General features: G+C 36.9%; 1 protein-coding gene across 1 annotated transcript; it reads right to left on the reverse strand.

The window, feature by feature from the left end:
- Window positions 1–985: 985 nt before the first annotated feature.
- LOC140147473 (uncharacterized) lies at window positions 986–15,718 on the reverse strand. The gene is made up of 8 exons (XM_072169249.1): window positions 15,526–15,718; window positions 9,925–10,012; window positions 9,149–9,633; window positions 8,549–8,738; window positions 6,921–7,136; window positions 3,780–3,943; window positions 2,714–2,910; window positions 986–1,556 (listed from the first exon to the last, which is right to left on the reverse strand). Exons 1-8 carry the CDS (start codon window positions 15,665–15,667, stop codon window positions 1,038–1,040), a joined length of 2,001 nt encoding a protein of 666 aa, XP_072025350.1. The 5' UTR covers window positions 15,668–15,718; the 3' UTR covers window positions 986–1,037.
- Between the last annotated feature and the right edge of the window lie 11,545 nt (window positions 15,719–27,263).

Consider the following 27,263-nt stretch of genomic DNA (forward strand, 5'->3'; position numbering starts at 1 on the left):
AGATTGTGGGTTCGAACCCCCGCTAAACCGTTGCAGAATTTTAATTCTAGTAAATTTCTTTATATTTTATTAAGTAAGATGAAATAATAATAGTAATAAAATCGTGTTATATCTAACCTCATACTTACATGTATATAGACTTACTATGTGTTATCGTATTGCGTCCCGTTATGGTTGCAGAAAAAAATTACGCGTCCCGGCACACAATGTAATTCGGAGCGCCTTCATGTATTGTATATATATACAATATACTTTAAAGGAATAAAATAATAGATTTTTGAATATAAACAAACAAACAAACACGAAACATATTGTTTCATACTATACGTTCCACCATTATGCTAGTATAGAAACAGACCCGAAATTATACCAATTTTGTATAAATTGGCACTTTGTGACGAAATTTTGAAAAATAAAATAGACCCTTTCTTTAACGAAATTTTCATGAAATTGAAGGCTATCAATAAACAAAAATTGAAAGAGATGGGTTCTCCCCGAGAATCACCGCCAATACCAACGGTACCTGGTGCAGAATCTTTTAGGGGAAAACAGACAAAAAATGTCCATACTACTTTGATAATTTTACTATATAGTCGAGTTAGCGAGGTGGCTTTTTAAAAGTTTACTTAGCTCTCTGACTCCTCTGAGGTCCCGGGTTCGAATTCGAACCACAGTCGTGCTAGCTAGTAGGTCTAAGGCTTATGTAGTTGATGTTCACACCTTGCAACCCGTACCCAGCGGTTTCGTCTCTTTCCAAAACTTGGTCATTGTTTTCACTTGCATGGCTAATAAATTCAAATATAAGCATGTACATGACGGGTAACCGATACGATATTTCATGATAATTGATCGTGACGAAGGAGCCCAATCACAATCCAGATGGAACAGAGACTAGCAATATGTACGCACGTATAAACGCCCGTATGAACCCAAGAACCACGTAAGGCATAATAGAACATCACAATCTCCCTATTTATAGTCGGTTACACTCATGGCTTGAGGATGAGGAGGAGGATTTCTATTATAATAGTAACTCATCATTCGACTGACGAGGACTGTGAGCTTGTACGTCTCCTTGTCAAATTCACACCTTTGCGCACATCTGTCCTTCCATTTGTGAGCAGTGATTCCGAATTAATGGATGGCATTCGCCTTCGTGGACTATTATTAGATGGCACTAATACCCTGGCCATATCAATGGACAAACGTCTGACAAACATCATAACATTCTCATCAACCTGTTCTTTGTGTGGCGATTCATGATGTTCCATTGAGTTTAAACCAGTTTCAACATCGTCGGAATTTTGCAGTCTCATTTGAACAGTTAATCTTGTTGCGTGCGCCATCCGTTCCACTTGGTGTTCTCGTTGACGTCTTTCACGTTCTCGTTTGCGCAGATATTGTCGTTGTTTATCTCGGTAGTTATGCCACGATGGAACTTGAAGAACCAGTGAGGTAGCTTCCTCTTCTTCTTTTCGTCGAGCAGTTTTAACAGATTGAGGCGTATTCTGGTCTTCAAGTATGTCCAAAATGCGATGCATTACCGCACAATTCACCTAGAAAAATATCGGGGGAAATCGGTATTAAAACAGCGCGTTCAACAGTATCATAGGGGAACATGTGTTTGGTAACAACATAAATAATAAAAGTGAATATGTTTCGCGTTTTTCTAAATCACAGCATTAATTGTAGATATCTTCGTCAATCTCTCCCAGTTTCTTGTTTAGTTTTTTGTGGGTCAAATAATGCATAATATAATGTGGCATGTTAACCTCCGATTCAGGAAAGTTGCTCAACGTTTGACAATGTTTTAATATTGCTCCTTTGGTAGGCCTAACCATTAATAAGTATGTAACGCCCCAGCAAACACAAAACGTTTTCGAAATCATTCGCAAAAGGTTATAAAAGGTTGTCAGAAAACGTTTAAATGTCGGGTTATATAAAGGGTATATTAAGGGTATAAAACATTTTCATAACATTAAAAAATATTTTTTAATAATCTACTGCCCAGCAAACACAAAATGTTTTACAGAAATCGTTTAAATGTCGGGTTATATAAAGGCTATAAAAACATTTTAATAACATTCCAAAATATTTGCCCATTTAAATGTTATTAAAACGTTTTGAAAAAAAAAAACATTTTAAGAACATTTCTGTGTTTGCTGGATGCTAATATTATTGTTATTTAAGTGTTGACAAAATATTTGGCAAAAAATGTTTGCAAAAATAGTTTACAATACCATTTTGAACACATTTTAGAAATATTGTTGTAGTGTGTTTTCATACAAAACGTTTTAAAACGTTTTCATGACCTTTATATAACCCGACATTTTAATGTTATTAAAACGTTTTTACCTAAACCAAAATATAACTTATTTAAACGTTTTTAAAACGTTTTTGTGTTTGCTGGGGCCGTGCTTCTTGTAGTTTTCCATGTACCGCAAACATTCAGATCCATACTTTGCCATAATCAACACTGCTGTTTCTGTTTCATCAATGTCAATGTCCGTATTATAAAAAGCGTTTGATATAAAATTGCACTTTAACCTCATAGTTTTTCTTTATATTGGAAATAAATCTTGTTAACATCTCACTTAACGAGTTACTTAATAGTATTTAAGAAACTAATTTTAAAATGTTTTGAAAGTTATGCTCAGGCAATACTTAACATTGGGATATGTTATTAAGTAAAATATCGTACAGTGGCCAGTACCTGCTCATTTGCCAACCTCGATACCCGTGACCGCAGTTTGGTTTCTGACATCTGTCGCATTGTCAGTAATGTGTTGTGACTTCTTTTTGATATTATTCTTTCGAAGTTGGTTAAATTGAGTTCCAAAGCCTCAACTGGTTCCATACACTGCACAGTGTAGGCATAAGTGGGCAGCTTCAGTAGAACCTCGAGATCGCCTGTAATCATGGTAATCAAACATCATTACCCATCTTGGTACTTACAAGTACACTGGCTAATATTTCAACTAAGCTAACATTAATAAATGATCACTGATCATTGTAACCATGTGTATTAGGTATCACTACTATATAGAGTTACTTGTAATCCCGGCTTGTAATTTATTAGACACATTCTCAACAAAGCGCAAAATCGTAAATGCGGATAAGAGCATGTGCTTATTGAGGCATGTCTTCTGGAAATCTATGTCTAACAAGAATTGAAAATCAAGATATGTTTCAAATTGGCAAAAAGGTGAACATAAATGTGACTTGGTACCCGGGATTCGAACCTCGGACACCTCGCATGCCACGCAGAAGATCACCGACCTGTAGCTACGGGGGTTCACTGGCCCGGCTGAGTGCGTCATGGCATCACGTGGAATGCATGCATGCATGCGCAGTGGTTGTCATAGTGACTTTTAGTGAATTTCATTCGGGGTTAGGGTTAAAGATCTTTGGATAAGTCTTGGACAGACATGCAACATGCCCTTTCTTCTGGGAAGGTTCCGGGGTAGGTCACCCCGCCTCGAGACGTAACTCGCAACCGATTTTCGAACAGCATGTTTTTAATTTCACATTCTCTTTATTTTTGAAGACATGACCATGGTGAATAAATGCAATACATACATACATACATACATACATACATAAAGGTATTTATAAAGCGCCTTTAAAATTTATCAAAGCGCTGAACAAGGAGAAAAAGGATGGGAAAAAACAAAAAAAAAAAAAAACCCAAAAACCCAATCACAACAGGTATGACAATGAAAGTGACAGGACATTTCTGTTGTTTTTCTATATTCTTATTAATGACCATAATTTTTTACCAATATAATCATTTGGTCCAATAACGCAAACATGAAGTAATTTGAGACTGCGTTCTCTCTCTGCGTCCACGTAACTTCCTCTCCTTCGCACAATCCTAGGTACGCCTCGCACATCTGGTTGCCTAGGCCGACCTGGCCATGTCAAACGGCTCTCACGACCCGACCTAAAATCAGTAATATTAATAGTAATAGTAATAGTAATAGTAATAGTAATAGTAATAGTAATAGTAATAGTAATAGTAATAGTAATAGAAAGAGTAAGAGTAAGAAACAAACCCACATAAAAAGAACAACCCAATTAACAATACCACTTGAAATAGGCCTATGTTGAGATGCGCTATCCACTGGCCTGCTGCCACCACAGGATGGGCATGCGCATGGTGCCTACTAGTAATTAAACTTGCCCAGATTTATGGAAATATTTTGGCTTAATTCAGAGTTACCCGAGTTTTTTTTAATGACGTGATCGGTGATAATTTATACTTACAACGCTCAAATTTAGAACTTGACACCCGGGCAAGCAATAAACGCATTACGACCAAGGCAGTTGTTAAGCTAGTGACCCAATTGTTAGGAAACAGGTATCTTTTAGAACTGTTCTGGAACTTGCTCAAACTCTTACTTTCCTTTTCTAAGCATTCCTGGACCATGGCAGCATTCCAGAAGACTGGAAAGAAGCCCTAAACAAGGCATCAAACTACAAACTACCGCCCAATATTCCTTACTTCTATATGCTGCAAGGCTATGGAGCACATAAGTCACAGCAATGTTATGGCACACTTGGACAGCTAATAACGTATTGATTGTGTGATGCGCAACATGGTTTCAGAAAATACAGATCCTGTGAGTCTCAACTAGTTACCACCATGACCACGATCCACGAACTAGCCAAAGGTCTTGATTCCAAACAACATTATATAGACGCAGTGCTCTTAGACGTCTCGAAGGCCTTTGACCGAGTCTCTCATAAGCGCCTCCTGCTCAAGTTACAACATTGTGGTATCAGAGGCCAAATTTCAAGTGGATAGAAGTCTTTCTCAGTGGTTGAAGACAGAAAGTGGTCCTTGATGGGCAGATGTCAACACCAGCCAAAGTGACATCAGTTATACCTCAAGGAACTGCGCTAGGCCTCTTGATGTTTCTAGTTTTCATAAGTGACCTGCCTGCATCAGTAACCTCAACTACTAAAACGTTTGCAGATGACTGTTTGATGTATCATTTACAGGTACTACTGATACTTAGGATCTTCAGAAAGACCTTGGCCTTGATAATTTACAACAGTGGGAAAGTGATGGGCTTATGTCATTCAATCCAGACAAATGTGAAACCATTACTATCACAAACAAGAAGTCTCCTATCCCAGCAACTTATATCATCCATGGCCAGCAACTGAAATCCACTTCATGTGCAAAGTACCTTGTAGTTAACATCAGCTGTAGCGTTTCATGGAGTCGTCACATAGATTAAGCAAAGAAAGCAAACAATTCTTATTTCCGGCGTCGCAACATAAACCGCCCCATTCACATATATCCACCCCCTTGAAGCTATGCAGAATAGGGCAGCTCGCCTCACCATGTCAGACTATAGCCGCTTTAGCAGTATTTCCGAGATAAAAAAACAATTGGACTGGGATCTCCTCTAGACACGTAAACTTCAATACCAACAACCTGCTGGAGTGCTGTACCTCTTGTGACCATCACTAGAGGTGCCTTCGATACCAACACCCGTGTTTTAGGCTGGATGTCTACAAACACTCTTTCTATCCGGGTGCAGTCTCTCTCTAGAACAGCTTGCCAGCAGCTATAATAGCTGGGGCTACCACACTGGAGGCATTCAAGCAGAGCATCCCCAGTGTTTACTTTAAGTACTTTCATCCATCAAGTTTACTCGCACCTCCGCACCCATGTATAGACCTTTTTCCCTCTTTCCCATCATGCACTATTCCAGGGGGGGGGTATGAGTGTCGCAAAATACATCATCTCCCCGAGGGAGTACAGAGTTATGTTCATTACATTCTGGAATACGGACATTTCGGCTGGTGCCTTCATCACAAAAAAGGAATCCCCGATAATCACGATAATGGCGCGCGATCACTAATACCTTTCGGAGGCAAAAAACAACATTTCTATACCTTATTGACATGGTGTCGTCACCCAAAAAAGTTTCCTGCTATTGAAACCTAACTTTGTATACATTTTATAGACCTAATGGTGAAAAACTAATGACGGGACACGCAGTGATATTTTGTCGGCGTCCGTTTCACTTTTTTTTCGGAGATGAAAATAAGACGTAAACTAAATCTCTTACACAGATGTTCTGCATCGCTCCGTAACTGCATCACGCGTGTATTCAATAATTGCATAATTAGTAACATCGATGGCCTTTACGATAATCGGCATATATGGAATCAGTATGCCCATATTAAGACAAAATAATTGCAAAGGCCTGGCAAAGACCATGGGATGCACACGATCTATGAGGTTGATGAACTACGTCATACCCCCCTGGAATAGTGCATTGTGGGATAGAGGGAAAAAGGTCAATAAACAATAACCTCTTACACAAGACGTACCCACGCTTGATTTCCTCAGTGGTGGTTAATTTGCATATTTCTCCAGCTAGCTCGTCAAAAGAAACAGCGGCTATTGGTCTATAATGACGTCCAATGGTTACAATGGACACGATGCCTTTACAACGGGCAATTCAAGTGTTAAATGTGACACGATCTGGTCCATGGGGGCCAAAGGCGGCAAATTTGAAACTGAGATAATAAAAATATGGAGCAAAAAACAATAAGATATATAAGAATATAGACATCAACAAAATTTATAACTTTATAACTAATATGTTAGACCTTTGGGGCTTTCAGTAAATGATAGCCTATTGTACAGTTTGTCCACTCTGAAGTACAAAGTGAGAACCCAATTTTCAAAAATGCCTCCTTTGGCCCCCATGGACCAGATCGTGTCACAAATTAGAGGGTCAAAATTGACGCCACTAGATTCGATTTCATCAATGATCCATGCAAAAGGTTTATTCATATTGTGAACCGTGCAGTTATGTTCATTACCATGATAATACAATGTTTAATTTTTTTTTTATGGAATTGAATTTCATTTCTATATTTTCCATTTTCCTTACCTAATATCTTTCGCAAATTGCTGTTCTTGATCTGTGCACATCCAGGCATATTGCTGTATGTGTTGTATAGGATCCATGGAGATCTTCGCATGACCAGATAACAAAAATAGCATTCTTTGAACCGGGTGGCCTTGCTTCATCATCGTGTTGCCATATTGAAAACGTACAGGTGATAAGCTCATCGCCATGACATTCTTTAAACGTGGTGTTAACTGCCTACAAACAGGAACAGAATATGAACTTTCATTAAAATTTAAATCATGACACATGCATGTTTTTACGCCATTCTACTTGTCAAAAGCTAACCCATCACATCGAAACACGGCAGTTGTCGTCAAAAATGAACTTGTTGGTTTCTTTACCAGACTAAAGAACTGCTTTTAAGCTTTAAAATGACACCTCTTCCATTGATGTCGCATGTAGAATGGTGATTTTATGTGACAAATAGAATTCAAATTCCTTATTATTTTCTTTATTTTTCGGGGCACATTTTCTTCATTATCTTTAAATGTGGGTTTCCGACAACTGCCGTGTTTCGATGTGATGGGTCACTAAATTGATCTTCTTAGCATGACCTTAATTAAGCGAGGCAGCACCGTATCATATCTGTGGAAAACCATTATACGACTACGACGACTACAACAAAACGGAAAAGACAAAACTACCATGATACCTATTCTGCGTTGTGGCCATTTCTTTAGGATTTTTTTTCTCCCTATCGGTTCTACGTCGATTCTGATACAAGTTTTTGTTGCGTTAACTTGGAATGATTGCCATCCACAATGTCCACAAACCATCAATATTCAGAGTTACGTTTATAATATGGAAATTTATCACCATGAAAATGGTATCACGTATCATGTTGTGCCAAATTTGAATTGTATGGCTACCTACGTCCCCGGACATGCCGGACGGTACATTAACCAGAAACAAAAACACGTCTCTGTGAAAGATTTCTCAAGATATCCTAACTCTACTTAGTCTTACCAATTTTTGTACCCCACCCTTGTTAAAGCGTGTAACCAACAAACTACATTGGTAAGACTAAGTAGCGTTAGGATCTTTTGAGAAGTCTTGCACATGCACAGAGACGTGGCATGTCATGTTTCTGGTTAACATGTTAACCCTAACCCAACTAGGTCTCACTAAAGCTCACTATTAAAACCACTCTGCGTGCATGCATTCCACGGGACTTGATGACGCAATCAGACCAAGTCATATATACCCAGGGAATCGTTGGCTGGGCCAACGTCACCTGTGTGGCTACATGCTGGGGATCTTCTGCGTGGCATGCGAGGGGTCCGAGGTTCGAATCCCGGGGGTGTCAAGTGAACTTTCTCTTCATCTTCTCTCCTTTTTCGTTCCTTCTTTCCCTTCCGATAGCAAAAAAACCGCGAGTAGGGTTAGGGTTAAGGTACCCTACGGGGACGTAGATAGCTGTAGCCATACAATTCAAGTTTGACACAACATAGAAATATCGAACACAAGATACATGATACCCAGATACCATTTCAAGGTGATACGTCATACAGAAATATTCAAAATTGAAATGGTTTAAATTTAACATTTCTTTCTTTGTGTATCCGTGGTTGTGCCCGCGGTCCCTGTAATTCCCATCAATGACTTACTTGAATAAAGGCAAGTTGTTAACGAAGTCGTTCTTCTCTTTGAATTCTTGTTGTTGAGCTGCTTTGAGGGATCGATTGTAAAGATCTCTGTTTACCACGATAAGATCTGTCTGTGTGTCAGCTACTACAGTTGCATTTCGTCTCACGTTGGATTGGACCAAGGCCAATTCACCAAAACTTTGACCAGCATCTGAAAATATCAACGACAACACTGTGCAATTTATATAGTATCATAATTATCGTTAAAGGTTGATTGTCTTTTTTATCATATGCAAGAGACAAAGACAATGTCTATTTTCCTGCACGAGGCACCATAATGCTTTAATATCTATTTTGCCTTTAAAATAAAATAAAATTGTATTTCATTCCTATCAAGTCTGCTTAGAACTTAAAGCACATGTCAAAGTCAATCATAATGGAGAGCTAATAGTGAAGATAATAGCATGGGGCTCAAAACACAAACATGACAAAAACATTATAACCTTTTCTTGATAATATCTGCAGGCAGTTATGCCACGGTACACAAGTAGATTTACTGCAGCATTTGCCGGTAAGAAAATAATTTCAGCCAGAAAATAACAGCGGGCAATATTTTCTTACCAAGTTGTCGAATGTGGTTTCCTAGAAGTTTCCTCTCAGTGCCAGAAACTCTATTGTGATCGCCAATCAAACTTGGTGGTTCGTCTTCTCCAGATGATTCCGTACAACTCCCGCTTTGTTCGCTTGACGCCGTGTAACGACCATCATCATTGTCAACATCATCATGTGGAGGATGATGAAGTGATTTGGCAGATGTACTTCGATCTACTTCATCTGGGGACCCCGCATCACCATCCAACTCCCCAATTGTTTGTCTATTAATGTCCGTTTCATCAACTTCGGGTTCAATGACATTATTATTGTCGTCATGTTCAGATTGTTGGCGGGAATGTTGATCTCGATGTCGTCTGGTGTTTGATGTAGAACTAGCATCAGTATGTTGCCGTCTACCAAGTGGATCCTGAGATGAAGTTGCAATGTTCCCTTCGTCTTCTAAGGTTTGATTTATATAGATGGATACCACGCCACTCAGTATGATGTAAAAACTGAACGAATGGAAGGGTTTTAGTTTGATTGATTTATATCTTTGAATTGTCTTTGCAAATGATATATGATAATTTATCGAGTTCACCCAGTTCAGTTTTACATTACTCCTGCAAAAAATTATCAAATGATTCTGATATTCATAGAATATACATTTTATGAATATCGGTATTATTATAAAAGATATTGATATTCATAGGATATACATTTAACGAAAGAGTATGTTTGATATTTTACCAAATCTTTGATATATTTCTTGCTTTTTTTTTATAGATTAATGAGAACTCCATTACCATTCACCGCGGTCCCCTTGTCTGATGATAACCGTGTCTTCGGATACCGAACGGAATTCACAATTGCGCACAATGTCTTGAACTACATCTAAATCACAAATACAAACACATGTTATTATATAGTACCCAGTTTTTTACAAAATATCAACGGCGATATATTATGAATTATGTATAAATCGTTCCAAATTGGATGCTCATCACTCACAATTCAGTATAAAATGTAATGCTTGCTATACATGTATATTGTTTTTGCTATGTTTTTTAGTATGCTTTATCAGGGAAAATATTTCGGCTCGCTTCGCTTGTCCAAATGTGACTATGTCATAAAGGCGCTGGAACTGACAATAGCGATATTAACACAGAATAACAACACTGACTGCTAATATGCAATTATCAATGTGAGGCTTTGAAATTAGCGCAATTATGATAAGAATTTGTTGAAATTAGCGCAATTATCAACCATCTTTTGAAATTAGCGCAATTATGAATTAAACGTTGCAATTATGAAACTTTCAAAATGCTCCATGAAAATAGCGCAATTATGATAATAACTTTTCCAAATTAGCGCAATTATCAACCCCATTTTGAAATTAGCGCAATTTTGAACTAAACATTGCAATTATGAATCTTTCACAATGCTCAATGAAAATAGCGCAATTATGACAATAACTTGTTGAAATTAGCGCAATTATCAACTGCATTTTGAAATTAGCGCAATTATGAACTCAACGTTGCAAGTATGATGAAAATAGTGCAATTATGATAATAACTTGTTCAAATTAGCGCAATTATCAACCCCATTTTGAAATTAGCGCAATTATGAAGTCAACATTGCAATTATGAAACTTTCACAAAATGCAAGTGATAATTGCGCTATACGCAATTATGAATTAAACGTTGCAATTGCGCAATTTTGCGGTAAATTGCGCAATTTTCAAATTTCCAGATTTTCACTTTACCTCTTCATTCAAGTGATAATTGCGCTATTCCGCTATTTTCAAAAAATTGCGCAATTTTGCGCTAAATTGCGCAATTTTCAAATTTTCACTTTACCTCTTTATTGAAGTGATAATTGCGCTATTCCGCTATTTTCAAAAAAATTGCGCAATTTTTTCAAATTTCCAGATTTTCACTTTACCTCTTCATTCAAGTGATAATTGCGCTATTCCGCTATTTTCAAAAAATTGCGCAATTTTGCGCTAAATTGCGCAATTTTCAAATTTTCACTTTACCTCTTTATTGAAGTGATAATTGCGCTATTCCGCTATTTTCAAAAAAATTGCGCAATTTTGCGCTAAATGACACAATTTCCAGATTTTCACTTTACCTCCTCATTCAAGTGATAATTGCGCTATTCCGCTATTTCCACAAAATGGCGCAATTTTGCCCTACATTTTGCAATTTCCAGATTCTAATTTCCTTAATAACATACACCCAGCAGCCCAAACGTTTCGGGAACATGCTCCAAGTGGGACCAGAACGGAAGGGCCCCGCAGGGCAAGAAATAAACTGTGAACTGCTAATTTTTTTCATAACATACACGCAGCAGCCCAAACGTTTCGAGAACATGCTCCAAGTGGGACCAGAACGGAAGAACCCCGCAGGGCAAGAAAGAAACTGTGAACTGCTAATTTTTTTAATAACATGCACGCAGCAGCCCAAACGTTTCGAGAACATGCTCCAAGTGGGACCACAACGGAAGAGCCCCGACGAGCAAGGAAGGAAGTGTGAACTGTTAGGTCTGATGTGTTAGGTCTTTCTTAAGAAATTGATGTTTATGCAGTTTAAGTGCGAACTGTTATTGAGAAATTTTGAGAATTTAACTTTACCTCTTCATTCTACTGTTCAACGTTTACGCATACACGCAGCAGCCCAAACGTTTCGAGAACATACTCCCAGTGGGACCAGAACGGAAGAGCCCCGCAGGGTAAGAAAGAAACGGAACTGCTCATTTCTTTAATAACATACACGCAGCAGCGGAAACGTTTCGAGAACGTGCTCCAAGTGGGACCAAAACGGAAGAGCCCCGCAGGGCAAGTAAGAAAGTGTGAACTCTTAGGTCTGACGTGTTAGGTCTGATGGTTACGCATTTCCTTCACATCTGGGGATTTACGGCCAAAATGTGTTTCTATTTGCTCCAAGTGGGACCAGAACGGAAGGGCCCCGCAGAGCAAGAAATAAACTGTGAACTGCTAATTTTTTTCATAACATACACGCAGCAGCCCAAACGTTTCGAGAACATGCTCCAAGTGGGACCAGAACGGAAGAACCCCGCAGGGCTACATTTTGCAATTTCCAGATTCTAATTTCCTTAATAACATACACCCAGCAGCCCAAACGTTTCGGGAACATGCTCCAAGTGGGACCAGAACGGAAGGGCCCCGCAGAGCAAGAAATAAACTGTGAACTGCTAATTTTTTTCATGCTCCAAGTGGGACCAGAACGGAAGAACCCCGCAGGGCAAGAAAGAAACTGTGAACTGCTAATTTTTTTAATAACATGCACGCAGCAGCCCAAACGTTTCGAGAACATGCTCCCAGTGGGACCACAACGGAAGAGCCCCGCAGGGCAAGTAAGGAAGTGTGAACTGTTAGGTCTGATGTGTTAGGTCTTTCTTAAGAAATTGATGTTTATGCAGTTTAAGTGCGAACTGTTATTGAAGATTTTGAGAATTTAACTTTACCTCTTCATTCTACTGTTCAACGTTTACGCATACATGCAGCAGCCCAAACGTTTCGAGAACATACTCCCAGTGGGACCAGAACGGAAGAGCCCCGCAGGGTAAGAAAGAAACGGAACTGCTCATTTCTTTAATAACATACACGCAGCAGCGGAAACGTTTCGAGAACGTGCTCCAAGTGGGACCAAAATGGAAGAGCCCCGCAGGGCAAGTAAGAAAGTGTGAACTCTTAGGTCTGACGTGTTAGGTCTGATGGTTACGCATTTCCTTCACATCTGGGGAATAGCGCTATTATCACTTGAGTGGTGCGGTAATGTGAAAAATTCAAAATTGCGCAATTTTGTCTAAAGGCCATTTTTGAAAATAGCGAAATAGCGCTATTATCACTTGCGTGGTGGGGTAAAGTGAAAATTGCATAATTGCGCAATTTTGTCTAAAGGCCACTTTTGAAAATAGCGAAATAGCGCTATTATCACTTGAGTGGTGGGGTAAAGTGAAAATTGCAAAATTGCGCAATTTTGTCTAAAGGCCATTTTGAAAATAGCGAAATAGCGCTATTATCACTTGAGTGGTGGGGTAAAGTGAAAATTGCAAAATTGCGCAATTTTGTCTAAAGGCCATTTTTGAAAATAGCGAAATAGCGCTATTATCACTTGAGTGGTGATGTAAAGTGAAAATTGCAAAATTGCGCAATTTTGTCTAAAGGCCATTTTGAAAATAGCGAAATAGCGCTATTATCACTTTAGTGGTGGGGTAAAGTGAAAATTGCAAAATTGCGCAATTTTGTCTAAAGGCCATTTTTGAAAATAGCGAAATAGCGCTATTATCACTTGAGTGGTGGGGTAAAGTGAAAATTGCAAAATTGCGCAATTTTGTCTAAAGGCCATTTTGAAAATAGCGAAATAGCGCTATTATCACTTGAGTGGTGGGGTAAAGTGAAAATTGCATAATTGCGCAATTTTGTCTAAAGCCCATTTTTGAAAATAGCGAAATAGCGCTATTATCACTTGAGTGGTGGGGTAAAGTGAAAATTGCATAATTGCGCAATTTTGTTTAAAGGCCATTTTTGAAAATAGCGAAATAGCGCTATTATCACTTGAGTGGTGGGGTAAAGTGAAAATTGCAAAATTGCGCAATTTTGTCTAAAGGCCATTTTTGAAAATAGCGAAATAGCGCTATTATCACTTGAGTGGTGGGGTAAAGTGAAAATTGCAAAATTGCGCAATTTTGTCTAAAGGCCATTTTTGAAAATAGCGAAATAGCGCTATTATCACTAGAGTGGTGGGGTACAGTGAAAATTGCATAATTGCGCAATTTTGTCTAAAGGCCATTTTTGAAAATAGCGAAATAGCGCTATTATCACTTGAGTGGTGGGGTAAAGTGAAAATTGCAAAATTGCGCAATTTTGTTTTTAGTTTTAATGAGACGGCAGCCACCTAGCGCTACACTCTCTCGCGTGGCGACGTAAAGTGAAAATTGCAAAATTGCGCAATTTTGTCTAAAGGCCATTTTTGAAAATAGCGAAATAGCGCTATTATCACTTGAGTGGTGGGGTAAAGTGAAAATTGCATAATTGCGCAATTTTGTCTAAGAGCCATTTTCACCAAACTGATTTTCTTCTAAGTCTAAAAAATACACTGATAATAGCGAAATTAGCACTTTTTGATAATAGCAGTGCTATTATCGCAATTATGTGTAGAAACGAATGACAAAATAGCGCAATTGCGTCTAGTATAAAAAAGAGCGCTAATATCGCTATTATCAGTTATAGCGCCTTTCTCGACTATGTTGGCCATTGTGGGAGTAGCCCAATTTTACCAATATTTTGTCAAAATCGCCTAACATTTTTCCGCCGTTGTGCTTTCCAGGGTATATTCGATCTTTCGTTGGCTGAGGTAAGCAAATCCCTGGGTAGTAAACATATCATTTCAGCCTTGGAATGCAACGGTCATATACACTTGTTGTTTCCATACAACGCATACATCATTTATCTCTAGTTATCTTGAAGATAGTAGATATGCAATACATCCTTGGTATACAGGCTGTATCAATATGATTGGTACCCATCAGTTTTTGGTGTTTATTACAAACCCACTTCTTCAATATACAAACTTGGATTTATAGTTTTATGACCTTTTGTAACAATCATCTTTAAATAAGGTAGCTCCTATGTTGCATTTTGATGTGACAGTCTTGGCCATAGTCCCTGGAAACTGATAGGTACCAATCATTTTGATACAGCCTGTAGTCGGTAACTAAACACTGTGTGTCAGTCTGTTCATATCTTGGTTTGATTTGGTTTTCCTAATTAGTTCCGTCTTCAAATCTGCAATTCTCTTGCACGATTGTGGCAATAGTGTTTTGGAGATATGAACAATATTTTCACTATTTGGAATTTGCTCTCTCTCTCCCTCTCATGTGGAATTGCCCGTTTATAAACCCTAAACTTCACCATAACCCTAAACAATAACATTAGCCCTAATCATAACCTGACTTTAATTCTGACTCTGACCCTAACCCTATCCCTAACATTAACCCTATATCCCTAATGCTAACCCTAACTTATCCCTAACATAATCCTAACATAAAATGCCCCAAACCGTCACACTGTTAAAATATCGTACTAAAACAAAACTAAAAGCAATATACATGATAGAAAACAACATAGAAAAACAAACTAACAACAACAGAAACTGTTGAACGGGTGCTCAACAGCTGTCATTTGATTGAAAGTTTGGCGATCTTCAAATGGCTTATCGGAAAAAATGAGAAATTTTGAAAACATCGTTCATTTTGATCAGCGCATTCGTTTATAGCATCGTGACATTAATCAAATAGGAGAGGTGGAATATTTTCAGTTTCAAAACGGAACGTTTGTGACATTCATCCATTCATTATTTGTTAACTATACGTAGTCTCACCTGTAGTCTGTGATTTGAACAATTCGCTCATATTTTGAAACCATGGAATAAGAAGCTCAACATCCCTGTCTTCTCTTGTACTTGGCTCCTTAGTAATTAAAGACACAACACTTTCATATAAGAGTGCCATCGTTGTACCCATCCACCACTCATCCGTATGCCATCTGAAGCTTAATTGCAAAAGTGTCGTAAAACAAATTTCTTCACCGTCTGCAATGTAGATTAGAACACCATATTAATTTGTATTGCTATCTTTATAGCACTGGACTATTTACAAGATGTAAACATGGTAAATAAGTAAGTGATTAAATGAGTTGTAGCATTCTGTAATCTGGAACTGGTAAACGAAGAGTATTTCACCTACTGAATACCTAATGGAGAAGTTTAAGGGCCTTTGTATTGTCCGACGTCCTTTCATGCATTCTCTGCTACTATCTTCCGCTCAATTTTACAACTAATTGGGTTTTTTTTCGACACAACGGAAAAACTCTGCAAAAAGTTGCCCACCGCTTCGATCATTGTGACTCAAAACTCAACACAAAATGAAATACATAATGATAATGCTGGGCGCCCTTGGTGTTTACTGCCATAGAAATACTTGTGTCAAATAAAACTTTCGCACTGGTATCTAGGCCTATCATGTGCGACTGAATGAATCATTGTTTGTTCCTAATTCGGATTTAACGCTGCCTTGTTTCCGTACACGCCTGGATCAGTTATCTGTCTTGATACCGTCCTAGAACATATTGAATAATAAGAATGTAGTGAATATTCTCTTTTGTCTCGTGCATATAAATTAGTTATATAACTAGGGGAGGTACAGTAAACTTGACCGCCAGGAGTTCTGCTATAATTTACTTTTACACAAAGCGATGTATATTAGGTGTCGACCAACTCGAAGCTATCCAAATGCTGGTTTAATATCAATATTTAGCTGTACTTATTGATTACCTGGTTAAATATACCGCATTAATTGTTTAATTACACTTGTGAAAGGACATGAAGGACTAAAAATACGCGTGAAAAATAAAATTAATTTTCTGCCAGTCATACCATAGAGTTGTAAGAACACATATCATGATATAGGGTGTCCCAAGAAATATTAACACTAGGATTTATTTTAGAAAAAAGGCGAAAAGTGGTATTTTAAAACTGTACTGCTTAATCAAGCTTTAATCCTACATGTAGAACTAAGATTTTTTTATCCGTCATAAAAAAACAACGCACGCGTTTACGCCCAAATGACCAAAGCTAATCGTAGATGCATCCTTTGCGCTCATTTAGTGATAACATTTTTTACCCCAGCACCTTACCCGCGCGGGTAGGACCGGCCGTCAAAGATGACTATAGATCGGGGGGGGTTTTACAGTAAAATCAATGATTTTCATTTCGCTTTTGTAGAATTATTCCAAGAGTTACTTACTTAGCTGAAAATAGTCATATCCTTTTATGTATAGGAGAGAATTCTGTGAAAATCCAATTTTTGTAGAATGTTTGACTGAAAATCAATTGCCTATACTTTTGTACATAGCCAGAATTTATAATTTTTATTTCACTTTAATCGATGTTTGAGAACAAACAATATGCCTCGTCACTCATAGAACTCACACATCGACTTCGGAGATTTTTACAATCAACATGAATGAGGACTAATGCACTCGCAGAAATGCAACTTCTTAATAATTATTCTTGAAAGTATTCATTTTCTGGAAAGGAATCAAATTATAAACAGAGTTGTCAAAATTACAATTTTGGAGAAAATTACAGAAACAGACCCCCCCAAAAAAAATAAAATAAAAAACAACGACAACAATAGCAACAACAAACATTTTTTTTGTTGTTGTTGTTAAATTGACCGATTGAAATATTTCAATCTTTTAACGATTGATGAATGAAATCAATCTAAACAGATTGAAAAACAGATTGACGTTAAATTAATTTGATTGATTCTTACTCTTTTAATAGACTGATTTCACCATCCAATCAAGTGATATTTATAATTTACTGCCAAATGGCATACCGTAGAATTCCGTCTAGAAGCATATATGCCTCTAAACGAGGGTTTTTTTTTAAACGAAAGATATGAAAGGCCAATACCCTTCTCAAAAACATTGCAATAGATTGGTCTTACAAATATACATGTTTGTACAGCCGCCTTAATCAGTAATATAGTTGTTCAAACTCCAAATAACGTTTTTGCTGAGAGTGTCTGCCTCTTGTCTCTTGTGTCAAAAAAACCTCGTTTAGAGGCATATATATGCTTGTAGACGGAATTTTACGGTATTGCATATAATTGGAATGCGATTGCAACGTATTGATATTGCACACTTGCACACACTGCATAATTACCTTGTGTAAACCAAAATAATCAAATTGGTTTGAGAGAAAACAAGCGAAATTAGTTCAAAAGTAATTAATTCAATCAAAAGTATTACGTTTTAGAATTTGAAACTGATTTTTATACTTACTTTTTTCAATCTGTAAATGTGAAGCACAGCATCGCTATCGGTACATCATCAGATCTGGTTGAAGAATTGTGGCCCGAATTCTGAATTAGAAATTCTACAATACTAATTACAAATTCTACAATACTAATTACAAATTCTACAATACTAATTACAAATTCTACAATACTAATTAGAGTGGTATTAATTACAACGAAACAGGTACAAAATAACAAAAGCTGTCGTTGTCTGCGGCCTCGCTGTGCGAACTGAGGCCAAAGTTTCGTTGTTCCCAGTTTAATTACAAAGCTCTCATCTGGCATGTAATTAGACAAAAGTACAATGTATAATATAGCTTTGAATAGTTTTGTAGTTAGGGTGTGCTATTGCTGACCATGTATCAACAAAGTTGGGATACGTGATACCTCTGTGTTGAATAATTGCACACTGAGAAAACAGTTTACACAACCTGTGTAAAATATTACACAATATCGATAGTAGAACACCATAACTATTATGTAAAAGTTAACACTTGTTATGTAAAATTATACCAATTATTTATGTAGAATTTTACATAATCAACAAAAATTAAAAAAATAATAGCTTTTATGTCAATTATTTACATAATTTTGATGTAAAAATAGAACACCATAACTATTATTTAAAATTATTTACAAAGACATTAGGTAAAATTATTCTGAATAAATTCTTTGTAAAAGACTTTAAAAAGAAGAACACTGACACAACATAAACCAATGTATAAAGAAGAACTCATTAAAGGTTTTATTATAACTTCCCAGCAAACACAAAAACGTTTTTAAAACGTTTTAAATAAGTTATATTTTGGGTTTTGGTTTTGGTAAAAACGTTTTAATAACATTAAAATGTCGGGTTATATAAAGGTCATGAAATCGTTTTAAAACGTTTTGTATGAAAACACACTACAACAATATTCTTAAAATGTTTTCGTAATGCCATTGTAAACTATTTTTGCAAACATTTTTGGCCAAATATTTTGTTAACACTTAAATAACATTATGTTAAAATATATGCACCCAGCAAACGCAGAAATGTTCTTAAAATGTTTTTTACAAAACGTTTTAATAACATTTAAATGTCGGGTTATATAAAGGTCGTGAAAACATTTTAAAAACGTTATTGTAAATATTTTGGGCAAACATTTTTTGCAAAATATTTTTTCAACCCCAAAATAACATTCTGTTTAGAATGATTTGTACCAAGTTTTCAAAAATGTTTTTGGAATGTTATTAAAACGTTTTTATAACCTTTATATAACCCGCCATTTAAATGTTTTCTGTAAAACATTTGTGTCTGCTGTGCTAAATTACCAACAAATGTTATTTAATGTTATGAAATTAATTTCGCATTAATGTACCCTTTATATAACCCGACATTTAAACGTTTTCTGACAACCTTTTATAACTTTTTGCGAATGATGTCGAAAACGTTTTGTGTTTGCGAAAACGTTTTGTGTTTTGTGTTTCCGAGTATATTGAACGTACACTATTGTATGCAACATATCTACGTTATTTAATCTATTGCCATTCTATTTCCAGTAATGTTTCAGTTCTAACAAATGTTTGATGACGAAAAATCGATAATATGTTACATATAATATCTAGTAGAAATATATTATCGATTTTTCGGACTGTTTTATCTCAAAAATGTGAATTTCAAAAAATGAAAATTATGGGATATCAGAAAGACATTCTTCGTATTCAGAATGCAATTCGATATGACTGATGTGCTCTCATGTCCCACAAAACATACTGTCGAAATGCTCAAAACGCTCATTCCAGATCCCTTAATATACCCTTTTTATAACCCGACATTTAAACGTTTTCTGACAACCTTTTATAATCTTTTGCGAATGATGTCGAAAACGTTTTGTGTTTGCTGGGCAGCGATAGATCAAGGGCGCATCAGACGTCTCACTGAGAGCATGTGCCGCAGATGTCTGGCAGTCATACAGCAGGAGGACATACCCCAGATATTGACTGTTAAAAATAAAGGCTAATCAATAGGATTTCATGTAAACAAATCCAATTGATTATTTGGTAAAATGATGTTAAACATACCTAACAATGACGTTTCGTGCTACATCGTAGCACTTTCTCAAATCGACTGAGCAATTCTCCCAGTCCTCCTCGTCTGCTTCCTGTCGGAGCGTGACGTTGGTGGCGCTGTTTTAAGTGGTTTTAGGAGTTGGTCATAGATGTGCGGCAGGAAGTGATTTCCTTCATCCCGGTTGAGAATGGGTTTTCAAAGACGTGGACAAAAAGAAACCCCCCAAAAAGGAACCGTCACAGTCGGTCACCAGGGTATGGTCGTCCTTCCCTACAAAGAGGGCTTTCGCAGCGTGCTATATAGGAGGATATTTAATAAGCATGGCATTCAAACATCTTTTAAGCCACACCAGACATTAAGAAAGAAACGCGATTCATTACAAACAGCCGAATGCGTTTACGAAATCCCCTGTGGCAACTGGGAAAAAACCTACATAGGTGAAACCTCTAGAGTGCTAGGTACGCGGCACAGTGTCATCGCCCCGTATCTTCATGGCAGAAATCGCCATGGTAGGTTGAATCCACCGCCACGCATGGCAATTTTGTATCGACCTGTTTAATAGTTTGAGTCGCATAATCATGATAATGGGCCGAAGGACATCTGACTAAGGCTACTGACAATAGCCCCGATTAGCTCGGTGACTGACCTCGCTGTGTCTCAGTCGAGCATGATATGCCATAGGTCATATGCTTTTAGATTACCTGCACGATTGGCCTATACACTACGCTATATAATTCGGCACATATAAACCACAATTATTGCCAGTTTTTGACTCAAGACGCAAGCTACTCTCTCAAGACGCAAGCTAACGACTATCATATCTGCTCAAAATATATATTCAAGTGCAAGGAACCACATCTGGTTTCTTTATACGAAATCATTTACGGGAGATATTCATCATTTTCTACGCCGGTATCCAAAGATTTTCTTCTCATATCAAACTCGTGCATAGCAAATTCACGTGTATCGATCCCGGGTATTTATTTTAGTATCTCTGCTGACAAAGTAATTATTAGCCAGGCGATGTCGGTGTGCGCGGCTAAAAGAACACAAAACCGAAGCAGAAAAAACCTCAAGAGAGGTCAACAAATCCGCTATTACTGACCATGTAGCGGAGGACAACCATGTGATCAATTGGGATGACGCGAGCATAAAGGACAGAGAGCAAAACAGAAATAGAAGACACATAAAAGAAGCGATTTGGATACGGAAAAGGGGGCCCAACACACTCAACCGGGATGAAGGAAATCACTTCCTGCCGCACATCTATGACCAACTCCTAAAATCACCTAAATCAGCGCCACCAACGTCACGCTCCGACAGGAAGCAGACGAGGAGGACTGGGAGATTGGTCAGTCTATTTGAGAAAGTGCTACGATGTAGCACGAAACGTCATTGTTAGGTATGTTTAACATCATTTTACCAAATAATCAATTGGATTTGTTTACATGAAATTTTATAAATCACATCAATAGGAATTACTGCAACTTTCTGCAAAATCCTGGGTAGGTGCATTCAAAAGCTCACTTCGTCATCAGTTCTGCATCGATTTGGACAAATGAGGTATCAAACTGTGCGGAATAAATTTATCTGTAAGATACTTCATCTTTGACTTATGGACCAAGATCAAACTGGATACTTTCTTTTTGGGATGGATTTATAAAGATACCGATGGCAAATAGTTAAGATTTCCCTACTTTCCCACTCAAATTACAGTACACCCGCATTCCGCAAAATTAGGTGATCTTCAAGTGCTAATTCCTTATTAATTATTCCCACTTCGTGGGAAAAGGTTAGTTTTCTCATCCCGCCTTCATAGTACTGCAGAATGGCGCAGCATATCAAACATATTGTGCATTTTTCTGGAAAAGCACAGAAATTAGGACAGATGTAGCTCTTGAGTAAGGATCAGAAATAATTTCTTTCCAAGATGGTGGAAAAGGTCATCAACGTTTATGGATAACATTCAAAAGTTGCCCATATCTTGATGGAGTGCTCATATTAGCTAATTTATGCCTAGCATTAAAAAAAAAAAAAGGAATCACTGTATGATATAACAATTACTGGATTGTTTTAAATGTCAATATCAAACAACAGTTTGAAACACCTAATAGCTCCAAATTTAACTACGACTACGGCTTTAGAGCTCTTCGGTGGCGGCGCTAAGGGGAGTGGTGGGCATAAGAGGAAATGTCCCCCTACAGTCAGAATTCTTGACCCCGATGGCCCTAGTAAAAACCCGACATTACGAAAATATGCACTTTTACGGCAATTTTGCGCAAAATTGGTTGAACCCCCCTCTCCACTTTGCCCCCCCTCCAAAATAAAATCTGATGCGCCACTGTGTAACCCATCCCAAAAAGAACAGTTTGATTTTGGTCCATAAGTCACAGATGGGGTCTTAAATCAAGACCTTCCAAAAGTATGTTACAGATATATTTATTTAGTACAGTTTGATACCTCATTTGTCCAAATCGATGCAGAATTGATGACACAATAGTTGCAAAGTTGCAGTAATTCCTATTGATGAGGTTTTCCTGTTTCTCAAGATTCGTCATAAAGGTACACCATAACAGAGACGGACTAAGACTGTTTGACTTCACTTCATGTGTTTTATTGAATACAGATACTCTTTTACTCCTTCCTCAATGTTTTACCCTTCACTCTGCACAGTCAACATCTGTTATGTCCTCCTGCTGCATCAATAACTGCCAGACATCTGTTGTGCATGCTCTCAGTGAAACAAAATGAATATTGAGCAACGGGACCAAATCAACAACAATTATTGCAACTTTTAAAATTGAGGTGAGTGCATTCAAAAGGTAATTTTTGTCATCAATCCTGCATCGATTTGGTCAAATGAGGTATCAACCTGTGCGGAATATATCTATCTATAACATACTTTTGGTAGATCTTGATTTAACACCCCCTCGTTGACTTATGGACAAAATTTAAACTCAATACTTTCTTTTTGGGATGGGTTTATAACAATAGCCAGTGGGTGACTAGCGTTTTGAGTGAATACACCCGTGTTATAAAACTGAACAGAATCTCAATGGCTGCCAAGGTTGGGTCCCCGTCGGCTCAGTCTTACCTAAAATGTGAAATAATGCGGCCTTGGAGGGCATTTTAAACTGCATTATATCACCCGTGTTACACGTAGACAAAAGAATGATAACAGTTTACAACACAAAATAATGTAACATCGATTTTTAAGCGGGTTTTTGGTGTTGCGGGGACCCAAAGATGGCCGACCAAATCCTGACAATGATTTGGCTCCTTGGATTCGTCTTATAGTCGGTTAAGGGTGCAGTACACCAAATCACAATGCGAAAGGTAAGGTGATGAGTTCCGGTTAAAATTATATGGCTACTGGAGACAATGTGGTGTCCTTAGGGACTATTCGTGAGGTTGGCATGTTCTGTTTTAAATGAAATACACTAAGCTATTAATGACTAAAATAGATATGAAATTATACAAATCGGCCACGCCACTGTCTAACCCCGATTGTCCTGATACGTCGCGTGCATTTGTCATGGACCCCCAATGGACATGCCATTTGGAGGGTTATTATCCCGGGTTGTTGTCTATCCAAATAATCACATAAACAATCACATGGCTTAAATTGATTTTATCATTGTAGGCCTACAATCATTTGAAAACAAAAAAGAAACCAATTTGTTTCTTAATACTGAACGAATTTCTCCCTCTTAATTAATTTTATTATCGTATAACTTTTACATTAATCACACACATCAATGTTGCACACAATTTTTAATGATAAAAGCAATAGAAATACTGCAAGTGCGTCAATGATAAAGACCATGGAATACTCGGTTAATTCATGCGAGTATTTTGGGGTGGGTTCAGGGAGCGAGCCCCCGAAAAAGCAGGGCATGCTGCAGTTACTGTCCGTTTTCCTATACACAATACACAGTGCTCTCACCATTGACGCGCGACCTTTACAAATAGTGTATGTTAGAAGTATAGGCATTTGCCTAGTTAACATCACTGTGTGAAAAATAACCGGCCAATATTTAAAGTATTCTCCAAACAAATATGACCTAAAATTACAGCTAGGTTAGATGTTCAGAAATATTCGCACTTTGGTAAAATACGAGTGAGGGCAAGGCATAGCTAGCCAACTCCCCGTGTTAATTGAATGGAGATTTGACCGAAAATATTGGTAACGGACCGCTCACTTCTGAAGGATGCCACAAAGAAACGGTACAAGCTACATTTAAAGTATTCTCTGAAATTCTAGAAAATATAGTTTTGTAACATGTCCTTAATTTTTAGCTGATTTTAGATGTTTGGAAGTATTCGCACTTTTGTGTTTTAGGAAGGATATGTAAACGACAGGTAACACCCAAAAAAATGTGAAGAAATTATTTCCAAACCGTGTTAAGTCAACAATCAATTATGTTGCTCATTTTCAAGAATGCTGGTTAACAATAAGCAGACCATTGTCTCATTTCGTGAACAAAGGCCCACATACCATTGTTACCTTTCGTTTCCTTTATAATCGGTTACCCAACTGAAACTATAATACCAGCTCATTGCGTACCGCACAGGTAAAACAGAAACATGTGTACAACAAGCGAAGATCTGATTTAATCAGTTGAGCTGTTCTGCAAAGGTCATGGTGAATTCTACTGTAGACATGACTGCATCATGGGCGGCCAAAAAGAAGGGGCGGCGTAGATTAAGCGGCGGCAAGAAAACTGATTAAAGAAAAAAGGGCGGGACATTAGTGGTGCATGGTAAGAAGAATGATTAATTAAAAAGGGCGGCAAATTATTGAAAATTAATGTAAATAGATCTTGTTTGCTGCTAACAGGGCCACAACTCGAGGGTGCGGGTGGGGGTGTAACACCTCGAATTCTTCTTTAAAAAAAAAAAATAACAAAGAAATTGGTGAAAGCCATCCTGGCTGGAAAAAAATGGGTCAACCTTTCGGGCGGCGGCAAAATTTAAATTTTCTTTAGCCCCCGGGATTTGTTTTCAATTGCCTATTGCAATAATCCCCCCAAATGCAAACCCACAACAGCAACAAGCAAGGCAAAAAAAAAGTTGTGATGCCATTACAAAGCTCCAAATTAACAAGCATCACAAGTTCTCCGCAAAATACGAGAGTAAATGATGATTTGTACGGTTTGTCAGCCTCGTTTCTGGCCAATGTCAAAATGGTGTGGTACGAATTACAGAAAGGAAAAACATTTTGTCCATTCTTTACCAATAGGCCTATGGATGGAAATTCAAACATGGAAAAATAAAAAACGCGACCCTATATCCGGGCCCTATATTTTCACATTTTTGGGTTGGTAGAAAAGGACAGTACAACTTTCTTTTGTTTTGCCTAATATTCTATTTTTAGGCTTTGTTCTATTTTAAAATTTATAAAAAAAGTTTGAAACCACATATTTAAAAAAAAATTCTTAAAACAAAAAACTGGAAGTGAAAGATAGTTAATCTACTTGTAAAAAGCACATTATTCTAAAGAAACTAGAAGTGAAAGATAGTTAATCCATCATGTACTTGTAAAAAGCACATTATTCTGAGATGTTTCAGTAAGCAGCATTAAAGCAAATAATTTAACAATATTATGCATGTTATACTATAGGCTACACTATATTAAAAATTTAAAATGGTCTCCTTTTTACATGAACCATTGTGACAGAACGCAAATATGATGTGTGATGTTATAAATCGGTCCACATGTGTAAAACAAATAAAGCATACCTTTATACATTTCCTAAAATATTTTTCGATTGAATTTGGGGGAAACTTTTTTAAAAGTTGTGGTCCTACACCGGTATATGATCTGATGGAAATACCCGCCAAACACAAAGCGTTTTAAACAGGTTATTTCGGGTTTTTTTGTTTTAATAACAGTAAAACAATTTTAAGCGTGTATGAAAACGCATTACAACAAAATGTTTTAAATGTCAAAATATTATTGTAAAATATTTTTGGCAAACATGTTTCCAACTATTTCGTCAACACTTGAATAACATTATGTTAGAATATTTTACAGTAAGTTTTTAAAAACGGGGTTTGAATGTTATGAAAATGGTTTATACCCTTTATTTAACCCAACATTTAAACGCTTTCTGACAACCTTTTCTAACCTTGTGCGAATAATGTCGAAAACGTTTGGTATTTCCAGGGTAAGCATGGTAAGTATGAAACAACATCTTTTTTCTTAAATGTTTCTTCTAACAAGTAACGGGAACTGGAAGTGAAAGATAGCAATCCATGTACTTGTATAAAGCCTAATATTCTATTTTTAAAACTTTATTCTATTTTAAAATTGATACAAAATGTTTGAAACCACATATTTAAAAAAAAATCTTAAAACAAGAAACTGGAAGTAAAAGATAGTTAATCCATCATGTACTTGTAAAAAGCACATTATTCTGAGATGTTTCAGTAATCAGCATTAAAGCAAATAATTTAACAATATTATACCATACTAATATCTGATGAAAACTCACATGTATTACGTAAGTAATTAATAATTTATAGTACACATGAAAAACGACGGAATAAATGTAATGCTTAAATATTAATATACCGTACTGTTATACAATACATCATACAAATAGATAACCAGCAGACACAAAATATTTTCGTAATATTTTCAAAATGGCGCTCAGGTTATAACACGTTGTAATAACAATTTCAAAACATTTTGATTTAAGTTCCCACAATATAACGTAACATACAATTAGCATCTTAAATGTTGACAAAAGATTAAAAAAATGTTTATATACAATAATTTGTAATATTATTTTGACAATATTGGGAAAACTTGATTGATATAGAATATTGTTAAAACGTTTTCTTGAACTGTTAATAAACTCGATATTTAAAGTATTTTAACGTATTTAAACTTTTGAAAAACAAAAAGGTACACACCCCACCCACATCATGAATAAACACATTTTATTTATCAAAAATCGACTATGACTACAACACAGGGAACACACAGTGGCGTAGATTTCTTTTTGACATGGGGGGGGGGGGGTGGAGTTTGAAAAAAAATTCTCGAAGTATAATCAATCCAGCACCTTTTAGCGACATAATAAGTTTATGTTACAAATGCGCGTGAAGCGCGTGAAAATTTTGCTATTTTGAAGCTAAACTGATTAAATATGGTGTAAAAGTAGAATAAATGCGCGAGAAGCGCGCGAAAATTTGTAT

The sequence above is a fragment of the Amphiura filiformis genome, chromosome 3 (assembly GCF_039555335.1).
Source record: "Amphiura filiformis chromosome 3, Afil_fr2py, whole genome shotgun sequence".
Lineage (NCBI taxonomy): Eukaryota > Metazoa > Echinodermata > Ophiuroidea > Amphilepidida > Amphiuridae > Amphiura > Amphiura filiformis.

Bases quoted from the DNA above. Each gene is read 5' to 3' on its own strand.
- LOC140147473 (XM_072169249.1), bottom strand. From the start codon at position 15,667: ATGGGTACAACGATGGCACTCTTATATGAAAGTGTTGTGTCTTTAATT. The intron at 10,013-15,525 runs GTGAGACTACGT...TTTGTGATTTAG, and splicing joins GTTCAAATCACAGACTACAG to ATGTAGTTCAAGACATTGTG. The intron at 7,137-8,548 runs GTAAGTCATTGA...TCCTGTTTGTAG, and splicing joins AACAACTTGCCTTTATTCAA to GCAGTTAACACCACGTTTAA.